The 26,186-nt window shown below is 40.7% G+C and overlaps 1 protein-coding gene across 1 annotated transcript in view; it reads right to left on the bottom strand.

Moving 5' to 3' along the window:
* Positions 1 to 26,186, bottom strand: part of AATF (apoptosis antagonizing transcription factor) — a 128,843-nt gene that overhangs the window by 31,480 nt on the left and 71,177 nt on the right. Inside the window, exons 6-10 of the mRNA XM_075853499.1 lie at positions 25,092 to 25,299; positions 22,535 to 22,702; positions 21,333 to 21,416; positions 4,839 to 4,906; positions 2,313 to 2,393 (exon numbers count right to left, since the gene is read on the bottom strand). Coding sequence (XP_075709614.1) covers positions 2,313 to 2,393; positions 4,839 to 4,906; positions 21,333 to 21,416; positions 22,535 to 22,702; positions 25,092 to 25,299 — 609 coding nt within the window. The remainder of the gene's footprint in view (positions 1 to 2,312; positions 2,394 to 4,838; positions 4,907 to 21,332; positions 21,417 to 22,534; positions 22,703 to 25,091; positions 25,300 to 26,186) is intronic.

The raw sequence follows: 26,186 nt of genomic DNA, 5'->3' as shown, positions 1-26,186 counted from the left end.
CTTTTAATAAATTATCCGAGAACATCAATCTTAAAAATTGCTATGCCACAACTGACCCAGACTGACTTGCATGACTCTCTATCTGATGTGTTTGCAACCAAGGATGATTGTGGACACATTCAAGCTTTATATTATGGCGTTTATAAGAAATAGCCTCTAAATGTGTTCTATGCAAATTAAACAACAGTTTAACAGAAAGTACTCTGCTGGATTATATGCATCAACACTGCGTTAAAGTTGCATATTGCAACATTTAGTGGCATCACAGCGGTACTGCATAGAGTTCAAGAGAAGTGCGGCAATGTCTAAGAAAATTTATTAGTGATGGTGGCTGCCGACAGAAGAGTCAAAACCACCCTTCTGCAGACCAAATTCGAAGACGGAGGCTCTGCTGAAAAGCCTCAGCTTGAATGAGCTGTAGAGACTTTGACATTGCCTGTCATCATTTTTATCAGAGACATCTCCGTGATTAGTGCTACTAGAAGGCTGTCTGGACGCAGTATGAGACGTGTTAACATATTTTAGTGGGAAAATGTCTTGTGTAAATTATCCATTCTATTTTTCAAATAATGAAGGAAAGAATAATGCAGCTTATTGAGGGAACAAAAAAAAAACCTCAGAATTTCTCCAAATTGAATTTAGAGAACAGAAACGGGAGAGCATCTAGTACATTTCATGCACCCTCCATAGACTGCTGGTGACATTTAGATTTACACGCCGCAGATTTTGTTAGAGGTACAGAGGTCATGCGCACTCACTGTCCCCATTGAAGTCACATTATAAAATGCCCTATTTGTTTGTTTTTGGGGTGTGGGAGAAAAGCTACGCAAAATAAGTTATGAGGAAAGATTAAAAGAATTAAACCTATTTAGCCTTGAGAAAAGACGACTAAGGGGGGACATGATTAATTTATATAAATATATGAATGGCACATACAAAAAATATGGTGAAATCCTGTTCCATGTAAAACCCCCTCCAAAGACAAGGGGGCTCCCTACGTCTGGAGAAAGAAAGATTCAACCTGCAGAGGCGACAAGCCTTCTTTATAGTGAGAACTGTGAATCTATGGAATAGCCTACCGCAGGAGCTGGTCACAGCAGGGACAGAGTAGATGGCTTTAAAAAAGGCTTAGATCATTTCCTAGTACAAAAAAATATCAGCTCCTATGTCAATGTGTAGAATTCTTGTTTCATCCCATCCCTTGGTTGAACTTGATGGACTTGTCTTTTTTCAACCATATTAACTATGTAACATAGGGAGAACATACAAACTCTATGCAGATAATGTCCTTGTCCAGGACCCCAGCGCTACAAGGCAACAGTGCTAAACACTGAGCCACCATGCAATCTCTGTTCTACTACTACCCAAAGGTGTTTAACCCCTTTCCCACCACCCCACGTAGATTAACTGGCTGCAGTGCTGGTCAGTGTGCCTGCAGCCCGTTAATCTATGTGTGCTGGTTGTAAGGCTGGCATGCAGCTACTCAGCCATGGAAACCCATGCCATAAAGCTGCCGCGGGACCGTTTTTGTGCAGATGCTAATGCCAGAGGTTTGGAATTCGGCAGTTATTGAGTCAGCAGAGTTTTAGCGACTTTTATGTACTATGCACCTCAGCACTTGGCAACCCCGCTCTAAATTTATGTGGTGATCTACTTTGTGGCTGAGTTGCTGTGGTTCCTAAACGCTTCCACTTTACAATAATACCACTAGCAGAAATGTCACTAACGGACTTGTCTGCAGAGTAAAGGAGATCACAACAGGGGAGAGATCAAACATGCACAGAAAGCATCAGTGTGTGCGTCAGCACAGGAGGCGGTATATTAGAAAGGGTCAGTACGGGAATGAAGTTGTGCTGAAACATGAGGGCTAGTGAGGGCAGCAGCATCCTGGATAAACAGACCTCACATCCAGCATGTAATACTGGGAGAGAAACGCCCACATAAAAAAAAGCGTGAAAAGGGTCTGAAAATAAATGAAGGAATGGAGATTGCAGCCTGAAACTTTGTGCAACTGTTTTAATCCCAGGTAACTAATAAGATATGTAAAAAAAAAACAAAAAACATTTTTTTTCCCCCACTTATGGTATGTAAAAAAAAAAAAAAAAAAAAAAAAGTTTATTTCCATAGTTAAATGACCACATATTTAAAAAGTTCAATGAGCTGCACCCTGGTAAACCCTTAGACACTACTCATCTTTCTAATTATCTATAATCCTTTTCTGTAAATCCTTCTATAGTTAATGGTGTGTGGCGTGCTACCTGAATCATTTGTGATTTGCACAAACCTTCCCATAGCAGTAAGCTTACACTTACCTCACTTTTCTCCCTTTGCTCGCTTTGGTGTCCACTTTCTTCTTGATCTTGCTTCGCAACTTCTGAATGGCAAGCCACTGCCTAGAAGACATGGGCAAGAGGGGTAAGCTCAGTAAAACACAGGAAACCTTAAGTCTAGTAGTACGAGTCTAGTTTTAAAGAAAACAAAAAGCAAGGCATTCTAGTATAATCCCGCAAGTTAATTGCCAAATCTATTTACATCAGGACTTTTGTTAACATATAGCACCATTGCTCAATTTTTACATGCCCGGTAAGGTTTTCCGCACTAAATACAAAAAAAAAAAGCGTTGTTTATTGGAAGAGTCTGTGTATGCTAGAAAAAAAAAATTATCTAAATTACTTTTTAGCAAATGTCCCTATCTACTAACCAGCCCGTTTCGGACGTAAGTACTAAATACTGCAATATTCTATCTTTGATTTAGGCAGGTGTCAGTGACAAGATTACTGGTATTGGAAATCCCATATATGTGAATATTTTCCATATTTGTAGATATTATTCCAAGTATACAGTAAACTGCACTGTTTTACAATAAAATGAACACATTGTAAAAACGTAGCCAACGCTACGTTTCACTATAAACAAGTGATCTTCATCTCAGCAATAATTGACTTTCGTCTAGGGAGTTTAGCCGTACAGTTGAAGCTAGAGAGTTAAATAATAATTATGGAGATGATCAATGGTTAATCAATAAAGGGTATTGCTACCTGCCCTGGGAAAGAGCAAGAGGTTTCAAAAGCTACTTCAACATGTGACCCAAACACTATTATAAATACATATTTTAACCGTGGTTGCAGAGCAGATTAAATGGAAAAACAAGTAATGAAAATGTTTTTCCACAATTCCAGTTTTTGCAAAAAATTTCCCACATCACATCATTAAATAATAGAACAGAAATTATGTGTTCTGTAAATGTGTACCTAGAAATTCCATTAGCATACATATGATTTTGTAAGATATTGTCAGGTGCATTAAATATACAAACAAAATACCTTAAAGGGGTTGTCTGGGACTATAAAAGTCTAGCTGAACGGAGGGAATATGATAAAATAAGTGTTATTAACCTGGTAAATACCCCAGCAGTGATGAGGTTACGTCTACCTGCACGTGACTGCTGCAGGCAATCCGGGTCCTCAGCGGGGATGGTAGCGCGATGGGCACTTGACTGCTGAAGACAGTGATTAGCTGCAGCAGTCATAAGCGGGTAGTCTGTACATCATCAAGTAACATATGAGAATTCGCAGTGGCGTTGCGGTGTAATCCACAGTGTAAGTTTATCCTATATTGGCAATTCAAATCTGTGGAGGCTTATTCATATTAACTTCCACTACCTTCTAGTGTAGAATTTTTAAAAGGGCAGTACAGAGACTCTGTGGTTATCACTGTTGCCATAGTGCCACAGAGTCCTGCGATTGAATGTGACCAGGGGCAACATCTGAATGGATTTTGGAGGAAACAGATGCAACCATAGAAAGAACAAACATAACTCAAAAACGGAATGTGTCTCTAGTGTGTGTGCGCCCGAGACGGGAAAAATCTTTGTATAACATCGAGGAATGTGTTGGTGCTATATATAAATGAGGAAAGAACCAGAATGGATAGAGAAACTATATGGAAGATAACCTGAAGGGCACTGCAGCTGTTTGTACTACAGGTCAACACATCCTTTACAATACTATAGAAAAAAAAGAAAACACTACAAAGTTGATGCTCAGAACTGATCTAAACCGTTACACTACGCAATTGCCTTTCAGCTGCATCTATCACAGAATGTTTAATATAAGAGATTAAGGCCGTATTCACATCTGCGTCTGAGGCTCTGTTAGGAGACCCATCGTAGATCTAGTCAAAAATGGTGGACAAATAAGCGCAGCATGCACTGCTTTTTTTGTCCGGTAAAAGGATTGCCACTATTCCGGAAATCCAATGGACCCCATTATAGTCAATGACGTCCATTGGGTGCCTGTGGTTTCCATCATGCGACGGGTCACTTCCGTTGTTCCGCTCCTACGATGGAGCAGAACAATGGAAATGACCAACGCAGATGTGAATACAGTCTCATTCACAACCCAAACAACAATATCCTATACATTATAGGATCTCAGCTTGATCATTTTCTACCAGCCTTTTAAATTCAGTAAGGTATGCAGTAAATGGCCATGCTTTAATGGAAGCCATATATCCTAAATAGTGTAAGATGAGTATTATATTAATGATGACTTTGTGCCTCCATGTATCAGCACCATACAACAGGAGGGTAGGAAAAGGGGCAATGAAGTTATTGCACATTTCAAGGAGGAGGGGCAGAATGAGATTTCTCATGAAAAATAATGGCTGTGATCTCATTGGAAAATTTTACTGCCCATGATTAATGTCAAGAAAAATGGTTTTATCCAGTCTTTATGGCTCATATAATTGTGCTTGACCTTTGAGCTTTCCTACTTTTTTCTTTTGAACAGACAGCTCTGATGGTACCATTTAACAGATTGTTAATTCCTTACACTTACCTGCCCATGGCCACTTGGTCATTGGGATCCAGGGAGGTTGTCTTGCGCTCTATCAATTCCCGCAGTAACTGAAAAGATTGAAACACTGAATCATGAATTATCACAAATAAAACCACTCTATACTAATTAGATATAAAAGTTCAGTAAGCCCAAAGGATACTACAATCCCCCCTCTAACAGTTCCATTAAGTCCTGTAAAGCACTCAACCCAAAAACAAATAAAAATAGTTCTGTATTTCTAAAACTACCTTGCCATTTCAGAAATAATTAACTATACCCATTATTGTATTTTCTTTATAAAAAATAAAAAAAAGAGACCACATGGTTTTTCATCTTAGTACATAGCACAAGACCTCATGTACTATAAATGGATTCTGTATTTATTTTTTTAAAAAGCTGTCCCTTAAAGAGACTCTGTCACCACATTATAAGTGCCCTATCTACTGTATAAGACGATCGGCGCTATAATGTAGGTGAACGTAATGCTTTTTATTTTCGAAAAACGATCTATTTTAAACCACTTTATGAGCGATTTTTAGCTTTATGCTAATGATGTCTTAATGCCCAAGTGGGCGTGTTTTTACTTTAGACCAAGTGGGCGTTGTACAGAGGAGTGTATGACGCTGACCAATCCGCATCATGCACTTCTCTCCATTCATTTACACTGCACTAGCGATATAGTTATATAGTTATGTGCAGCTACATACACAAACACTAACACTACTGTAGTGTCCTGATAATGAATATACATCACTACCAGCCTGGATGTGATGTTTATTCAGAATCCTAACACTTCTGAATCTTTTGTGAAATTCCAGCAAGGCAAGCGTAATCTTGCGAGATTACAATGTAACCTGTCATTTCAAACGAGATTACGCTTGCCTTGCTGGAATCTCACAGAAAAGATTCAGAAGTGTCAGGATTCCGAATAAACATCACGTCCAGGCTGGTAGTGATGTATATTCATTATCAGTACACTACAGCAATGTTAGTGTTTGTGTATGTGGCTGCACATAGCGCTATAACTATATCGCTAGTGCAGTGTAAATGAATGGAGAGAAGTGTATGACGCTGATTGGTCAGCGTCATACACTCCTCTATACAATGCCCACTTGGGCATTAATAAACTCATTAGCATAAAGCTAAAAAGCGCTCATAAAGTGATTTAAAATAGATTGTTTTTCGAAATAAAAAGCATTACTGTCATCTACATTATAGCGCCCATCTCCTTATGTAGGAGATAGGGCACTTATAATGTGGTGACAGAGCCTCTTTAAAGAGGCTGTGTCACCACATTATAAGTGCCCTATCTTGTACATAATGAGATCAGCGCTGTAATGTAGATTACAGCACTGTTTTTTATTTAGAAAAATTATCTATTTTCACCAAGTTATGAGCGATTTTAGCTTTATGCTAATGACTTTAATAGACAACTGGCCGTGTTTTTACTTTTGACCAAGTGGGCGTTGTAAAGAGAAGTGTATGACGCTGACCAATCAGCGTCATACACTTCTCTCCATTCATTTACTCAGCACATAGTGATCTTGCTAGATCATGATTTGCAGTCACATACTCACACATTAACGTTACTGTTGTCTTGACAGTAAATACACATCGCGTCCAACCAGGACGGGATGTCTATTCACAATCCCGACACTTCGGTAACGTTTGTGTGGGACTTACTCACACAGCACATCGAGATCACGCTGAGCTGTCATTTACAGCGAGATCGTTTGCTGTGCTGTAAGTCCCACACAAACATTACCGAAGTGTCGGGATTGTGAATAGACATCCCGTCCTGTTTCGACGCGATGTCTATTTGCGGTCAAGACACTTCAGTAACGTTAATTTGTGTGTATGTGACTGCACATAGTGAACAATGCAGGATCACTATGTGCAGAGTAAATGAATGGGGAGAAGTGTATGACGCTGATTGGTCAGCGTCATACACTTCTCTTTGCAATGCCCACTTGGTCAAAAGTAAAAACACACCCAGTTGTCTATTAAGAAAGTCATTAGGATAAAGCTAAAATAGGTCATAACTTGGTGAAAATAGATCGTTTTTCTAAATAAAAAACACTGCTGTTACCTACATTACAGCGCCGATCACATTATGTAGGAGATAGGGCACTTATAATGTGGTGACAGAGCCTCTTTAAAAAATCAAGTCACTTTGCAATATTTGTATTCTATTTAAAGGGAATGTGTTGCCAGCAAAACATGTTTTTTTTTTTTAGTTAAACAGTTAGTGTATAGGTGATTAACCCCTTTAGGACACAGCCTGTTTTGGCCTTGTGGACACAGCCTATTTTTTCAAATCTGAATGTGTCACTTTATGTGGTAATAACTCCGGAATGCTTTTACCTATCCAAGCGATTCTGAGATTGTTTTCTCGTGACATATTGTACTTTAGGTTAGTGAAAAAATTTGGCCGATAAATTCAATATTTATTTGTGAAAAACTTCAAATTCTAGCAAAAATTTGCATTTTTCTAAATTTAAATGTATTTGCTTGTGAAACATAGAAATACCACACAAAATAGTTACTAGTTAACATCCCCTATATGTCTACTTTATGTTTGCATCATTTTTTTTCACGTACTTTTATTTTTCTAGGACGTTACGAGGCTTAGAACTTTAGCAGCAATTTCTCATATTTTCAAGAAAATTTCAAAAGGCTATTTTTTCAGGGACCAGTTCAGTTCTGAAGTGGCTTTGAGGGCCTTATATATTAGAAAGTCCCCATAAATCACCCCATTTTGAAAACTGTACCCCTCAAGGTATTCAAAACCACATTCAGAAAATATTTTAACCCTTTAGGCGTTTCACAGGAATTAAGGCAAAGTAGAGGTGAAATTTACAAATTTCATTTTTTTTGCCGAAATTCATTTGTAATAAAAAAAAATCTGTAACACAGAAGGTTTTACCAGGGAAATGCAACTCAATATTTATTGCCCAGATTCTGCAGATTTTAGAAATATCCAACATGTGGCCCTAGTGTCCTAATGGACTGAAACACAGGCCTCAGAAGCAAAGGAGCAGCTAGTGGATTTCGGGGCCTCCTTTTTTTAGGAATATATTTTAGGCACCATGTCAGGTTTGAGGAGGTCTTGTGGTACCTAAACAGCCGAAAACCCCCCCCCAAGTGACCACATTTTGGAAACTACACCCCTCAAGGCATTTTTCTAGGGGTATAGTTAGCATATTGACCCCACAGTTTTTTTGCAGAATTTAGTGGAATTAGTCTGTGAAGATGAAAATCACCTATTTTTCTGTGGAAACATAGAATTTTTTCATTTTTACAAGGAATAAAGGAGAAAAAGCACCCCAAAATTTGTAAAGCAATTTCTCCCGATTACGGCAATACCCCATATGTGGTCGTAAACTGATGTTTGGACCCACAGCAGGGCTCAGAAGGAAGGGAGCGCCTTTTGGATTTTGGAGCGCAGATTTTGCTGGATTGGTTTTCAGTGCCATGTCGGGTTTGCAACGCCCCGGAGGGACCAAAACAGTGGAAACCCGCCAAAAGTGACCCCATTTTGTAATCTACACCCCTCAAGGAATTTTTCTAGTGGTATAGTGAGCATTTTGGCCCCTCAGGATCTTTTTTAGAGCTAGGGTGACCAAAAAACAGCGACTTTGGCGCTTTAAATTCTTTATTTATTACAGCGTTCACCGTGCGCAATAAATTACGTTTTAATTTATTCTGCCGGTCGGTACGATTACGCCGATACCATATGTGTATAGATTTTTTTTAAGTTTTGCAGCGTTTGCACAATAAAATTAAGTTTCTATAAAAGAATTTATTTTCTGGGACACGCTATTTTGAGCCGTAACTTTTTTATTTTTTCGTCAAAAAAGCTGTGGGAGGTCTTGTTTTTTGCGGGACGGGTTGTAGTTTTTATTGGTACAATTTTGGGGTAAATGCGACTTTTTGATCACTTTTTATTCTATATCTTGGGAGGGGTGGTGACCAAAAAATAGCGATGCTGACAGTTTTCCGTTTATTTTATTTGCGGCGTTCACCGTGCGGAAAAATTAACATTATAGTTTCATAGATTGGGTCGTTACGAACGCGGTGATACCAAATATGTGTACTTTTTTTTAACGTTTTCATTTTTTCCCTATAATAAATGACTTATAGGAAAACAAAACCTTTTATTTTTACACTTTTATAAAACATTTTTATTAACTTTTCCTTTACTTTTTACACTTTCTTTTTTTGACCTGCAGCTCTGATCGCTGCTAGAATACATTACACTACCTGGGTAGTGCAATGTATTCCAACTGTCAGTGTGACGTCACAGTCACTCTGACAGTTGGTCTACGAGGATCAGCAGAGGCTGATCCTCATAGGCTGACATACATGGCAGACCTGGGGGCCGTTGTCTGGCCCCCGGGTGCCATCACAAGCATCAGAAGCCCCCACGATTGCATGGGGGCTGCTGATGCTCTACAAACCCGCTACATGCGGAGATCGCAATCGAGCCCCGCATGTAACGGGTTAATTGCCGAAATCAGCGGCGATGAGCCGCTGATCGGCAACACTGGAGAGTGTCAGCTGTCGGGGACAGCTGATCTCCAAGTTCCCGATGCACACTGTCGCCGACAGTGTGCATCGGGAACGGCACAGTAACTTTCTGTCAGTCTGACAGGAAGCCTATCAGGACCAGCCGAAGGTTGGTCCTGATGGGCTTCTGTCCATGGCAGACCCGGAAGCCATTGTTTGGCTTCCGTTTGCCATACTAACTATCGGCAGACCCCGCGATTTCGGACGGGGGTCTGCCGATATGTTAGAAACCACTAAAATTCGGCGATTGCACCCGATCGCTGAATTTAAGGGGTTAATGCGCCGAAATCAGCGGCAAAGGACCGCTGGCTGGCAAGAGGGGAGTGTCAGCTTCGGCGACAGCTGACCTCCTGGTTCCCGGTGCACACTGTCGCCGACAGTGTGCACCGGGATTAACTCAGTAACTGTACGTCCTCGTGCGGGAAGTAACTTCCCGCAACGACGGACAGTTACGTCCTGGTGCGGATAGGGGTTAAACATTGTTCTAATTTTATTTATTTTTTCTCACGAGTCAGGAAATATTATAAATTGGATTCAATTTATAATATTTCCCAGCACTGGTCACTAGATGGAGCCATTCCAAAAATTGCAGCATTGCATGTGGTAAAGCAATCAAATTGCTTTATGCTGCAAAATTGGGTAAAAATCCCTCGCTCTAGTGAGCTCTCAGAATCCCCCCCTCCTTTATCCTGGCTAGTGCCGGGAGAAACGAGGGGTTTTAACGGTCTAACCTCCTACACTGTGTGTCGCCATTTTTTGAGCTAACACACACAGTGTAGAAGGTTAACATACAGTAGTAAACACACTGAAACACGAACATACATAGAAATAACTTACCTGCTCCAGTCGCCGCCGCTCCCTCCGGTCCATCCGCTCCGTCTGCTGCCGCTGCTCCAAGTGCACAAGTCCGGAAGCCGCGACCGGTAGTAATCTTACTGTCCGGCCGCGACTTCCGGTCCACAGGAAAATGGCGCCGGACGGCGCGCATTTCAAATTGAACTGTGTGGGAGCGGCGCATGCGCCGTTCCCACACAGCGGCGTACACAATAGTGGATGGAACGGGCCCCGTTCGCAGTCCCTATGGGACTGGAGCTGCCGTATTCCATGTCTGTATGTGTCGTTAATCGACACATACAGAAATGGAAAAAAAAATGGCAGCCCCCATAGGGAAGAAAAAGTGTAAAAATAAAAAAAAGTAACACACAAACACACAAATGAATCCAAACGTTTTTAATAAAGCACTAACATCTTTAACTTATTAAAAAAAAAAAATTTGGGTGACACGGTTCCTTTAAGAAAGGTTTCTGAATGCAATGGATGTTTTATTATGTCCCAGAAAATGCATACAATTTATTGTAATTCTGATTTATTTATATTTTGTTATACGTAAAAACAAAAAAAACATAAGCTAGTAAATGAGCATATCACAATTTTTAGGGCTATTTATGATTATATACATGTCCCTGAATGCAGTCATGGTGACTGGAGTCAATGGCTTGTTTGACCGATAGCTATTCCTCCCCATGCACATGCACTCTTGGTACGACCAAGTGTGCATGTGTTCTTGTTGTGGAGAAGGGAACAATCTGGTGACAAGTCGGCCATGTTAAAGCTCCATTCTTTTTACCCGAACGAACGCTGGCCAAAATGTGTATGTGTGAGTGTGAGTGTGTGTACACTCCTCAACATTGAAATTGCAATGCCAAGGAGGAAAAGTTTTGTAATGGTGGAAATCACAGGATCAATAGACATGTTAATGATATGCAAATGAGAAAAAGAATGGAAACAAAATATTCCAAACATCTTAAATGTATTCAATATAGAGTATGAGCGCCACACGCAGAAAGATATGCACTTACATGCCTTGGCATGCTATCAATGAGGTTATTAATAGTTGTCTAAGCAAACCATCAAAATTGGCTGTTGGCAGCTCCCTTTGCAATTGCCGACCAATGACGTCCCAGATGTGCTCGATGGGACACAAGTCCAGATGCGTTGCAGGCCATGGTAGCACGATTAGGGTACGCAGTCGGCTCACAGCAGAATGCGCAACATGCGGCCTGGCATGGACCGGTTGAAAAACGGCGTCTGGGATACTTTGGAGAAATGGCCGTACCACTGGTTCCACGACCAAATCAATATAACACCGAGCTGTTCATGTACCTGAAATAAAGACTAGAGGGGTCCGGCTACCGTACATTATGCCACCCCACACCATAATCCTGGGAGTAGGACTGATGCGACATTCCCTTATGAAGGCCTCTTCATGACGTTGCCCACACGGTCTCCAAACCAATCTCCGTATATTATAGTGTCCGACAAAAAAGCGTCACTTATCCATGAAGCGCATAGACCTCTATTGTCATCTTACTGTGCACAATGATCGCATTTGAAAGCAGTGGCATGTGGTAAATGGAGCACCTGTAGCTGGACGTCTGGCTCGTAGCCCAGATGCTTTGTGTCAACACTGGTTGCTGCCCTAGGCTTGGGACGTGATGTCCAATTTCTCTTGCAGTACAGTATGGATCACTACAAGCCTTTCTTCCAATCAGATGATCCGTCCATGCAGAGTTTCACCTCTGCGCATATCTTGCTGTTCTCCCAACCTCCAGGACACGCAACGTTGAACAGTGCGGACATCTAAGCCTAAGCACGTAGTGATCTGCTGAAGTGATAAACCAAGGTCTCTTGGTTCAAGGATTCTGTCCCTTTCAGTTTGCGACAAGTGGCGATAACTGGTACGTCGACGAACCGGAGGCATCACACAATCATCCCACACCACTTGGTTTTATGTGGCTAAAAAAACAAAACTTTGCTTTCAATCTGGCTTTTATGCCCCTCTCACATGCCACAGATTGGAGCTAGGTGTTTGAATATTTGGTCATTTGTTGATCTTCGCGACACCTGCTACTTCCTCGATTTGCATAACCTTACGTCTTGTCCCGCTTGGTGTTGCAATTTCGATAAGTAGTGTATATATATATATATATATATATATATATATATATATATATATATATACACACACACATATATATATATATATACACAAACACACACACACACACACACATACACTCATATACACACACACACACACAATACTGTTAAAAAATTTGGGGTCACCGAGACAATTTTGTGTTTTCCATGAAAACTCACTTCTATTTATCAAATGAGTTGCAAAATGACTAGAAAATATAGTCAAGACATTGACAAGGTTAGAAATAATGATTTTTATTTCAAATAATAATTTTCTCCTTCAAACTTTGCTTTAGTCAAAGAATGCTCCATTTGCAGCAATTACAGCATTGCAGACCTTTGGCATTCTAGCTGTTAATTTGCTCAGATAAATCGGGAGAAATTTCACCCCATGCTTCCAGAACTTGGTTTGGCTTGATGGGCACTTCTTGCGTACCATACGGTCAAGCTGCTCCCACAACAGCTCTATGGGGTTGTGATCTGGTGACTGCGCTGGCCACTCCATTACAGATAGAATACCAGCTGCCTGCTTCTTCCCTAAATAGTTCTTGCATAATTTGGAGGTGTGCTTTGGGTCATTGTCCTGTTGTAGGATGAAATTGGCTCCAATCAAGCGCTGTCCACAGTGTATGGCATGGCGTTGCAAAATGGAGTGATAGCCTTCCTTATTCAAAATCCCTTTTACCTTGTACAAATCTCCCACTTTACCAGCACCAAAGCAACCCCAGACCATCACATTACCTCCACTATGCTTGACAGATGGCGTCAGGCACTCTTCCAGCATCTTTTCAGTTGTTCTGCGTCTCACAAATGTTCTTCTGTGTGATCCAAACACCTCAAACTTCGATTCGTCTGTCCATAACACTTTTATCCAATCTTCCTCTGTCCAATGTCTGTGTGCTTTTGCCCATATTAATCTTTTCCTTTTATTAGCCAGTCTCAGACATGGCTTTTTCTTTGCCACTCTGCCCTGAAGGCCAGCATCCCGGAGTCGCCTCTTCACTGTAGACGCTGACATTGGCGTTTTGCGGGTACTATTTAATGAAGCTGCCAGTTGAGGACCTGTGAGGCGTCTATTTCTCAAACTAGAGACTAATGTACTTGTCTTGTTGCGCAGTTGTGCAGCGGGGCCTTCCACTTCTTTCTACTCTGGTTAGAGCCTGTTTGTGCTGTCCTCTGAAGGGAGTAGTACACACCGTTGTAGGAAATCTTCAGTTTCTTGGCAATTTCTCGCATGGAATAGCCTTAATTTCTAAGAACAAGAATAGACTGTCGAGTTTCACATGAAAGCTCTCTTTTTCTAGCCATTTTGAGAGTTTAACCGAACCCACAAATGTAATGCTCCAGATTCTCAACTAGCTCAAAGGAAGTTCAGTTTTATAGCTCCTCTAAACAGCAAAACTGTTTACAGCGGTGCTAACATAATTGCACAAGGGTTTTCTAATCAACCATTAGCCTTCTAACACAGTTAGCAAACACAATGTACCATTAGAACACTGGAGTGATGGTTGCTGGAAATGGGCCTCTATAAACCTATGTAGATATTGCATTAAAAACCAGACGTTTGCAGCTAGAATAGTCATTTAGCACATTAACAATGTATAGAGTGTATTTCTGATTAATTTAATGTTATCTTCATTGGAAAAAAAAACTGCTTTTCTTGCAAAAATAAGGAAATTTCTAAGTGACCCTAAACTTTTGAACGATAGTGTATGTGTATATATATATATATATATATATATATATATATATTTATTTATTTATTTATTTTGGAGTGGGGCTCGCAGACAGGCGGCTAGTTTACAGGTTTAAGGAAAGAGCATTGTGAGTGATTGTACACAGTATTACGGGTTCGGAGACTGATCAGGACTCTTGGATAGTTCATTACCATCAGGCACTGTGCGCCTGAGAGTTTGAGAGCCTCATAGCAGCTAGTCTCCCGCCCATTTTGGAGCTCAGAAAAAAAAATGACATGGGAGAAGACAGAGGGGAAGAATTGCTAAGAGTAGAAATTGTGGTTATGAATACTTGTTATTACTCACGTGAAGGCGTATTCTGAAAATTCATCTGAAATGATAGGTACACTAAGGCCTGAAGAAATCCTTTCAAATTAGTTTTCCCACTGACAACATGTATCACCTATCCACAGATTAGGTCATTAATTTATGATCGCTGGGGGCCCCACTGATCACTAGGCTCTATGGGGCTGATGTAAACACATGAGCGCTGCACTCAGCTGTCTTTCAACCCCAAAGACATTGAATGGGGAGTGGCAGGGGACATGCGCGAAAAAATTCTTACTGCGAGTGAGACGGAACGGGGGCTTTCGCCCCTCATTCTAGTGATTGGTGGAGGTCCCAGTGGTGAGGCCCTCAAGCGATCATACATATATTACCTACCCTGTGGATAGGTGAAAAACTTTCTCAGTCGGAAACCCCCTTTAAGGCAATACATAGCAACAATACAACCTAAACTGTGGTACATTTTGTGAAAAAAGCCTATAACAAGTAAAACTGTACTTCAGTGTCCCACCATGTAGAATTTATAATATATATATATATATATATATATATATATATATATATATATATATATATATATACACACACACACACACACACACACACACACATCTGTGATAGAGACTGTGTCATGAGGAGATGGAGGAAAACAGGTAGATGCACTACAATTTACATGGACAGCTCTACATATAATAAAATCTGACATGAGGACATTTTTAAAATGTCTTTATTTTATTACATTTTATTTCAAACATTTATTATGTACTAAATATGTTTACTTTGTGCATTTTCATCTGATAGGCATGTGTCAGCAAAAAGCTCAGACACCTTGAGTGTCCTATACCTCAGTTAAATACTTTTGGAAACTATACAAGAATAAATGGTACTTGCACCAAATTTATAGATGTATTTTCTGTATGACATACATCCAACAAAATCTGCACTAATTTCAGGCAACAAAAAACTAACGGAGGTCACGTGAACCCTCAGGGCTTTCAGTGATTGCAGAAGAATCCCTAGCTTATTGTTATTAGGACATTGAAAAGATGTTCTAATTTCCAGAGATCTGTCTGGTGAAATATTCTGTGTAACAGACCTCAAATACATCACAAGTCTCTGCTACGAAGTGGAGCACGCTGTGTGCAGTATGGCTGTAGCATCTATAGAAACTAAAGAATGCCACACAAGAATAAAACAAGTTTATACATTTGTTATTTGTTTAAAAAAAACAACAACAAAAAAAACAGATTGTAAGATATAAAATACTGCGTAAGTGTTTCCATTCAGGTGTACAGTGTTTATCAATATATAATTCTTGTATTAAAACATGTACTGGGGCATGGGACCATCACAGCAGCCAGTCACGTAGCCCTCTAAACCAGTGTTATCTGCCCTTCAAACATTTAGATAATGACAAAGAGCAGACCGATGAGCTCATAAATATGTAATTATATCCAGTGTACAAGACTGAAGGAGAACGTACATATTAAGTGACCGCCGCATCTTCAGCTCCAAGAAAGAGGAACCAGAACAAAAGCCGAGTTATAAAATAATGTGCTTTCACCTACCATTTTTCTCCAAGCCTGCAAAAATGACAAATCCCTGCATCCCACAATCAAATGTGAGACATGTTTATGCAAAGAAAGCATCTAAAAGAGGCTTATACTGGATTTTAGCAGAACCCGTATTAAAAGGTTAAAATCCCATCCTCCTCCTTACCTAGACGCTCCATTTATCATCCTGTTTTATGCACTGAATTTATTAGTCAAAACAGAAATATCTCTCGTCAAAACTCAATATATTCTTTTGAGAATGATCTATGATGTCTCCCTATGTCTAATAATTAACTAGGAAGTGTGAGTAAATCATGCTGAGCATTAAGCTCCGATGTGTGAACACTGAACAGAGCCATTTTAACTCATAAATGGCCAGTGCCAGCCGCACATCGAATCAAGTTTCCCACTGACAACCACAAAATACGTTAATTGCTGAATTTTTAGGTCAAAATATCCTGAAAAGAGAATTTTATCGGTTTGTTTTTCCCTCGTTTTACAAAACAAACAAAAAAAAAACATAAAAAATAAATGTTACATAGTAACACCACAAAGATCTAGAGCAGAGAAAACGTATGAAATGTTGTAAAATTATAAACTGTAATAAAAAATGTGATTCCAAAATACTCATGAAGGAGTAGAGTCTCCGATACATATGAGAGAGCTCCCTGTTACACAACATAGGGACGTGAAATGTACATTTTCCCATCTTTCAAAACAAAAGCTTTGTATGTTAATAAAACACTCATCATAGGCAGACTGTCCTGACATATAAAGGAAGCACAATCCGTTTCATGTAGGAGGTGACAGAAAACATAAAGCAATTTTCTTTATCCTTATTGTGGAATTGGCTTCAACTTGAATCTCTGTCTAATCCCACTCAGCACAAGAAATGAAGCCGGTCAGCTGAACAGGTGCTATAGTGCGGCTGTCAGGGCCCCCTCTCCCTACAATTACAGGCACACATTTAAGTGGTAATCTTTACAGATCATCTATCCCAAGAAATATTCTTGTGGGAGAAGGAGGAGCTGGTCAAAAGGGGAAAGTGGTGGTGGGGGTGGCTGTAAAAGAAAGGGGGTTGGGAGGCAGCAAAAGAAAATGAATGTGTAGCTGCCTTACGGCTCAGCAGATGTCCACATGTGATGAACGAGGCTGGAATATGCTGTTGCCGGCTGCCAAGGAGCGGTAAGTGATTAAAGCCTCCACAGCTTCAAGCACCATACTTAGAATCTGCAGGGTTCCCCAGCCTTGCACCCATTGCTTGCTGTGCTGCCAGATGTTGACAACTGCTCCTATGCTCATTTACCCTATACGGATGGCAGCAGTTGGCACGGAAGTTCTGCAATCTGGAACATTTGCGAAGACGCTGTGTGCTGACAAGTGTCGCCCATTATTCACCTTTACAGAACGCCAGAGCGGCTTTAATTCTCTGCCAATCGCCTTCTGGGAGCCAGCCAAGATAAAGTTGCGGCTGGCAGCCTCATTTGTTTTACTCAGGTGTTTCTGTTGCCTTACTGACCTCTATTAGTTTAAGTTTTAATTTAGATTAACCCCGCCACCCCAATTAACCAGTCACTGAGAAAAGAGATAAGATGAGACTACTCATAACTCTGAATTTATCAGAGTTAAAATTATGAAGCAGCATAAGAGACTGGTCACTCAGTGCTATCTGGCTCTGCACTCATCACTTTAGGGTGAATTAAAAATAAAAATTCCCTACTTATGTGTGAGCTTAAAAATTAAACTTACACCTGTAATAGGAGAGTGAAGCCCAGCTCTAGACACAAACATACCATGTGTACATGATATATTTACACAGTCCTAAACCGTACCAGTATATATAGAGAGGAAAGTATAGAAGCAATATAACTGGTAGGAAGTAGAAATCATCTTGCCAAATGTTGGAAATGATATACTATAAATTATTCTAAGATGGTCCTGGTGAGTTTATTTTTTTTTTACTGTACTTAATGCGATAATTTACGTTTAATCTATTTTTAAAAGATTACTGCGCAAAACAAATAGAATACAATAAAGGACTTCTCAAATGTAAAAATGAGCTAAAGCTGGAAATAAGTACAGATGGTACAAGAAAACCATAAGGACGCAGGTACATATACATAACCAAGTTTGATAAACACGGACAACGTCTTAAAGAGATTGATGTGGAGCGTCTACGGGGTGGGAATATGGGAGGACATGTACTCTGTGGGAAACTAAAAACGAAGACTATTGGGAGAAGTGTGGCAAGTAAAAACCAAAATAGAAGGAAAAAAATAGTGGTGGGGGTGGTTAGCCCAGTCCTGAATGACAATTGTTCATTCTTCCTTGCAATTGATCCCTATTGTAAGAAAAAAAAAACAAGAAAAAAAAAACAGTAAAACACTGATTGGACAGTGTCAGACTATGTAGGGACACACCCCTTTGACAAGTGTAACGGTAACACCCAGCGAGTTCTTAGAAAAGATGCTCCAGAATTGTTCGTTTTGAGGAATACACGTACTCAAGGAGACATGTCAGGAGAGCTGGCGGGTCCCCTTTTAAGATTGCCAAAGTTACAATAAAAATATTTAGTTGTGTCAGCAATTTGAAGAGGGCTGTGTAATAAGGAACCTGTTAAGTACATTATAATGGGTACAATTGGGGTAAAATTTGCAAAACATTTTTCACAAAGCTCTTGTTCGGTGTTCTTGGTATCCGTAATCATACAAGGGCTCCTTGATTTATGGCAACTATTGATACTTCGTCTTGGGAGGAAATACTTCTGCCAAAGTTTCACATCAAAGTTGCACTTGTGACTTGCACATTTTTTCCCCTCAAAATGTATTTATACACTGGACGTATTGACAAGTCGCACATATCTCTCAAGGAAAATAATGTGAGTGACAGTCGCACAACTTTGGTGCAATTCGACATTGCAGACACTATATTTGGGAATTTATCATAGCCTTTATGCGCATGTTAAAGCGTTTAGGTGTGATCGGTATGAGGCCATGTTCACACGGCATGTGTTTTAGCTGAAAAATACGAGGCTGCTTTCAAGGGAAAACAGCCTCTGAATCCAGGTATTTTTCTGAAGCATATTTAAAATTTTTTTTTTTTTTAAGTGTCAAAGGGAAATGGAAAAAATAAACTTGCAAAACGCAATTTTTTACGAAGTGTATTATTACGAGGCGTTTTTTCAGCAGCGTAAAAATCTGCTTTGTATGAATGACAGAGAAATTAATGGGAAGCTGTTAGCGGTCTTATTTCGGGAGCATAATACGTGCGTTTTACGCACCGAAATACACAAGAAAATAAGCCATCTGAAAACGACCGTAGAGATTTCCTGTATGTTCGAGACACACAAGAACCACTGTCAGCCGAGCTGTCGATCCGGCAGACTGATACGGCTTACAGCGAAGTTATGCAGCTAGAAGCTGCACCGCAAAAAGTAAAGAAAATGTTTATTGAAATACAATTAAAATAAGGTGTTGTCCCGTCCATAAAAATTGATGGCCTATCCCCAGTACCAAAAAATTGAGGATAGCCCATCAATATCTGATCGGTCCAGGTCCGACTCCCGAGACTACCACCGATCAGCTGTTTTGAAGGGGCCGTAGCAATCGTACGAGAACGGCTTCCCCCTTAATTTCTTATCTGCTCGTACTGTGAATCACCGACACACTCTTAGGTACAGCCTTCGCCCATTGAGAAAGCTGTAGTACTGTGAACCACCGCTACAAGCGTGTCAGCAAATCACAGTACGAGCAGATAAGAAATGAAGGGGAAGCAGTGCTCGTACGATTGCTACGGCCCCTTCAAAAACAGCTGATCGGCGGGGGTCCCGGACCGATCAGATATTGATGAGCTATCCTCAATTTTCAGGTACTGAGGATAGGCCTTCAATTTTTATGGACTGGACAACCCCTTCAAGTGACACTAAGTATTATGGAACAACATCTATTTCTCCTGCCTAGCCTAGGAGGAGAAAAAGTCAAATTTCAAGCTCAGTATGACAGAAAACTCACCTCCATGTTGACACACCATGGGGCAGACTTACGAAGACTGACGTTTCATGCAGCCAGTTTTAGCTTTCTGCTTTGCTGGTGTAAGATGCAACAGATTTATTAAGCGATGCACGCCTTTTAAGAAATGTGATGCATCTTTTTGTTGGCGTAACAATTGTTGTCGCATTGAACGGCCCCATCCCCATCATCTTAAACGGATGTAAAGTAAAAAAAAAAATACTCACCTTACCTCCCCCCCCCAATTTTCTCCGGCTCCCATATGAGGCTATGACACTTACAAGGTCCTGATGCACATCAGCAACAGGACGTCACATCCGAAGCAGGCACGCAGCACACAATGTCCACTTTCAAGATGATGTATGCTACATCACATATAAACGCCACGGCCTGATGTGGGAGCCTGAGAAAACCCAGGGGGGGGGGGGGGGTGAAGCAGAGCATTGAGGGTGGAGTACATTTTTTTACACAATTTTATTTTAATATTCGATCATGAGGGGTACATGCCCTGCCTGTACCCGGTAGTTCTTTGCCCATAGAGTAAAATCTATGCCAGCTGGGAACCAGCGTCTGATGTAAATTATAATAATTTTGTCGGGCTGTGGGTGGCCCTGCCCTTTTTACTAGGCCCGCCAACTTTAGAGCAACTTAAAAAGGCCAAGAGTCAAAAATGTTCCTGCAAATTGCGACTTTTGAGTCTTTTCTTTGGGACAAAACAGACGAAGAAAAGTTCATAAATTCAACCTCATATGTTCTGGCTTATAGGTTCTCTGCTATCTCCGGCAGCCCCATATAAAGTGAATGGAACAGCGGTCAAGCATGCGCAGTACTGCTCCATTCACATAGGGCACTCCGGGCCCCCCTTTCTTGGGATCCCCACCGATCAGACATTTATCACCTATTCTGTAGATAGCTGATAAATCATCATTTTAAGAAAACCCCTTTAAGTCAGCATATCCATAACATCATGAAACAACCAATAGTTAGGTACACAGGCAGTTTGCCCTAAAAATAGGAAATATGGTCAGACCACTGGGGTCCTTTAATGAACCCTGGGCTGTCTGTTCATATAAGATATGGGAATCCCTGTGACACAATAAAAGGTGCCCCCCCTCCCACACGCTTTCCCTGCTCCGATCTGCGTTGATTGTGGAATTCAAATGGTTAACAGCGAAGATCAGGTCCTCTGATCTCCACCATTAAAGCAGTGCTGCAGCTGTGTATTACAGCCATTGTCCCCGTCCTGATCGCACGGGCACACTTGCTATTCCCGCGCGATCAGCAAGACTAGTTGGTCTGATGCGGAAACGTCCTGCAGTCCATGAAGAACAGACTTGTTATTATTCATCAACCAGTTAAACTTACCTGGTGATAAAAATCATCATCATCAAAAATCTCTTGATCAAGTACTTTCAGCTGAGAGTTAGACTTCCCTTCAGTCTGGACTGCCTGTAGAAAAGACATAAAACATTTCATATATATTGAAAAGACATAAAACATTTCATATATATTGAAAAGAATAAACAAGTGACAGTTGTATAAAAAAAAAACTGCATAAAATTCTTCTGGTAAATCCTTGCCCCAACTATTAAGTGAAAACACCAGAAAATTGGAGGAGAGCAACCCCTCGTCATGCAAGCACGGTATCAATTCTTGCAAACATCTTCGTTCAATAAACCAATGTAAAGTTAGGCTAACCCATCCTAGTGTAATATGCTGCCCTCTCCACCCTTACAATTTAATGTCCATTATAGTGCAATGGTTTCTGCAATATAAAACGTAGTGCAAATTCGAACAGTTGCAGGATGTACACTTGCATCCAGCTTGTACTGTACGACAGAAACGTGGTGTGAATCCAGCTACATTTAAGTGCTGTATAAATGCCTGTTCACAACTTATTTTTTAAGGGGTGGCTTCCGATTGTATTTTGTAAGGAAAAAGGAAGGAATGTATACCTTTGAGGAAACCTCTATTCGGACAATACGCAGAACGTGTACCACAGCGAACAGCTTTTTTTTGGTGCGTTTTTTGCACCCAGATGTTACATTAAAGCCTATACTATAAAATCCACTACATACACTTCGTTTGTTATTATGGCGTTTTCAAAATACAGCATGGTATAGGTGTACAATTTTTTCCCATAGGATCCTCTATAGGACTTCAAAAACGGCATTAAAAAAAAAAACATGTACATAATGATACTAAAAAAAAAAACGCAGCCACTAGAAACTCCATTAAAACCGCTGCTACATTTGAAAAACCGCTGCCGTTTTGAAATGGGTTTTTTCATGCATCTTAAAACGCCAGGAAAAAAATAAAATAAAATAGATGTGTAAAGAAAGCGTATTATCTTTCCTTTGCCAGGGTTTCAGCAGATAAATATTACTATTGGTCCATACTCATGGTCCAATGGCGATCCACTTTGTAGATGTTGTAGGCCTCACCCTCAAGACATGAATGTTAAATAGATTCACCATTTTTATCATACATTTATAGTTTACTTCCTTTGAAAACCGAGAATTCTTAAAGTAAACCTCTAAAGAAGTAAGCAAGTATAAGATCAGTACCATTGTTTCATCAGGAACAAGCTCCGGTTCAGGTGCTGAATCCTGTATCGATTTTCCTAAGGTCCTATACAGTGAGCGTTTAGTCTGCGTGCGTATCCGTAATCTTTCCTTGTCCATCATAATCTGCTCTACTTGCATCAATATAGGACGCTCGGAGACAGCAAATCCCTTAAAAGGAACAGAAACATTAAAATGTTACATTGGTGACCAGTTTAAAAAAACAACTTGGCAATGAAGGCCAACCTATAATGCTACAGATTTGCTCTAAAGGAAGGCAAAAAACCCCATGAGGTTGATGCCAATGGCCCCATATTAGGGAAAGAAATTCCTCCCCGACTCCAAATATAACAATCAGAACAAATCCCTGGATCAACGTCCCATCTCCGGAATCTAGTACTCATAACCTGTAATATTATATTTTTCAAGAAAGGCATCAAGGCCCTTCATGAACTTGTGATGGTTGATTCTTTGAACAACATCAGTCCGATGTGGGAAAATCCAAGCTTTTCGTATCTTTTTGGCTTATTGGGGATGAATTATTGGACCTCTAGAGATGTACATACTCTATCACAAATGCTTACAGTAGATAACGCTCACATGCCGGTGAGTGAGATTCAAGCGGCTTTTAATATGCCACCGGGGGATGAGATATACTGTCTACAGCTTCACCATGCTCTGGCCGAGCAATTTCTGCCGAATTCCACCATCTTCTCTAGCTATGACTTGGTGGCACGGTTGGGTACCCACTCTACGAGTGGATTCGTATCTCAGATTTACTCTTTATTGGACGCTGAACTGCGACTTGAACCACTAGCGATTGAGGATAGATGGCAGGAAATTATTCCACAACTCACCGATGAGGATTGGAGGGAGGCTCAGAGGTCCCACTTGCTGGTTTCGCCTGCTGCGAATAATAAACTGGTACAACTATTTATCATACATCAATGTTATTTAACGCCCATAAGATTACACCGTATGGGATGGATGACATCCTCACAATGCCATAGATGTGGGGCGGATGGGGCTGATTTTCTACATTTGATGTGGGGGTGTCGGTGAATTCTCAGCTTTTGGGAGGCGGTAGTCGTATTATTAACAGCAGTAATGGGGAGGGAGGTACCTCGCAGGCCGGAGGTGTGTTTGCAGGGACTGATCTCCGAGGAGCAGTGGTCGGTACATGAGAGGATCTTTCTTAGGGAGTCACTCTTTATGGCAAGGAAGGCGGTGGCTATACGTTGGATGGCGGATAGGAAACAGACAGTGGCACAGCGGCGTAAACTGATTGACATTATTCCGTTTGAAAAAGTGGTGTATACATATCGTGGACGGCCGGCTAAATTTGACCTGATTTGGGGTGGTTGGTGCTCATCGAATCTCACTCACTGTACGGTCCAAGGTTTAACTGATGCTTTGACACAAAGGGCATTGGTGGATAGCATGTATCCATGTGTTTGGTTCCTATCTGAGAGCTATTTGGAATGCAGGCACCTATATCTTTTATTCAACTGCACAATTAATAATATTGTTCTGATTTATTTTGTATTGCGATTAAGTGGTCTGCGTACCACTGACAGGCCAAGTGTGGTTATGCATGTTCTATTGTTATCAATTTTTACTGTATTTGGACTGCTGGATGTATACGGTTATCCTGATGTATATGAACGTTTGACTGTCCGTTTATTTTCAATAAAACGAGTTTTAAAAAAAACCAAAACATCACAACCTCCTGTGGTAGAGAGATCCACAGTCTCACTGCTCTCAGTAAAAAATCCCCGTCTGTGATGGTGGTGAAACCTTTTCTCCTCTAGATGTAGAGAATGCCCCATTGTACTGGTTACAGGCCTAGGTGTAAAAAGATCATTAGAAAGATCTCTGTACTGTCCAATTATATATTTGTTCATTGTAATTAGATCGCCCCTAAGACCTCATGCGCACACGACCGTAGCCACGTGCAGAACCATGATTTTCGGGTCGGTCGGCCTCTGAGTGTCATCCGCGGGCCGCGTCCATTATTTTCTATGAGCCGGGACCGCAGAACACGGCCGTAAGAAGACATGTCCGTTCTTTTTGCGGTCCAGGCTCCTGGGCCATGCACGAACCGTGGAAACCACGGTCGTGTGAATGGGCCCATAGAAATTAATGGGGCCGCAATTCTCCCATGGATTTTCAGGGGGAATTGCGGCCGCAAAAGTACGTTCATGTGCATGGGACCTAAGCAGTCTTTATTCTGAACTGAATAGCCCCAAGTTTGATACTTAGTTTCTTGGTACTGTAATCCGCCCATGACCTTAAAATCCTTGGTCGCCCTTCTTTGCACCCGTTCTAGTGCAGCCATGTCCTTCCTATAAACCAATGCCGGAAAATTTACACAATATTACATATGTGGTCTGACTAATGATTTGTATAGAGGCAAAACTATGTTCTTGTCATGAGCATCAATGCCTCTGTCCACCAAGATCAGCAAGCAGTTTCAGTGCCAGTTTTACCCAGTTGGTGTTAAGCATAATATTCAGATCTGATGGAAACCAATGTAAAATTGGTGGAGCAAATAACTTACCTTGCCTATTTTACCAGACAGCTTTGTCTTGTCATGCCATTTTTGTAAAGTGTTATTTCTGTACGTCTGAAAATCTGCAAAACGTTTTGCCATAAATTCTGGATAATCTTTAACTTCCAGCTTTCGCTTAGGAGGGCGGTTATTTTTTCCCATTTCCAAATCTTCCTTTTCCAGCTCATCATCATCATCACTTGGGATTTCCTCATCACTAGAGAGAAATCATTACATACATAAGATTATATAGCGCATCAACAGTTTTAAAAAAACCTTATTAATCTGCTAAATTTTTCTCTAGAAATTTAGATCGCAAGCCCAAAGATGAAAATCAATACAGGTCACCATAATATGCTGCATGATCATGACAGGATAACAACACTCTGTAGTAATCAATACCGCCTTACAACCAAGTAGAAACATGGCTAATACTTCTAAAATTGGGCGACGTTCATGGGCAAGCTCACACTGCCTATTTTCAGCTGTTTTTTGGGCTGCAAACGCCCGAAAAAAGGCTAAAAATATGGAAGCTGAATGCCTCCAAACATCTGCCCATTAATTTCAATGGGAAAAGCGGTGTTCCATTCCCTCGGGGCGGTTTTTACGCTGCCATTTTTAAACGCGGCACGTAAAAAAACGCCCCGTAAAAAAGACATGTATGTCACTTCTTGAGCCGTTTTTCATTGTTTCAATAGAAAAACAGCTCCAAAAGCGGCCGTAAAAAATGCATCAAAAAACGTCTGATGCATAAAAAACGGCTGTAAATCAGAAACTGTTTTCCCTTGAAAACCGCTCCGTATTTTACAGCCGCTTTTTGTTAAGCAGTGAACATACCCTAACAGATTAGTAAACTACCTTCTCTTTCACACCGAAAAACTTCCGTTAAAGAATTCATTGTAATATGTAGTAGTAAACATTTTACCCATTCAAAACATTGGAGGGGGTGCAAATTCGCAGCGGAGTTGGTTAGCTAAGGGTATGGTGTGAGCAATCTCCAAGTATTCAGCGGACATTGAGGCTTCAGGGATTCTCACAGTGCAGGGACTACTCATCCACTATCTGGTAGGCAGAAGTGTACAGCCCCAAACTCTGGTGAGCGCG

Source organism: Rhinoderma darwinii, chromosome 2 (assembly GCF_050947455.1).
Source record: "Rhinoderma darwinii isolate aRhiDar2 chromosome 2, aRhiDar2.hap1, whole genome shotgun sequence".
Classification (NCBI taxonomy): Eukaryota; Metazoa; Chordata; class Amphibia; order Anura; family Rhinodermatidae; genus Rhinoderma; species Rhinoderma darwinii.
This window is presented reverse-complemented; position numbering and strand designations above follow the sequence as displayed.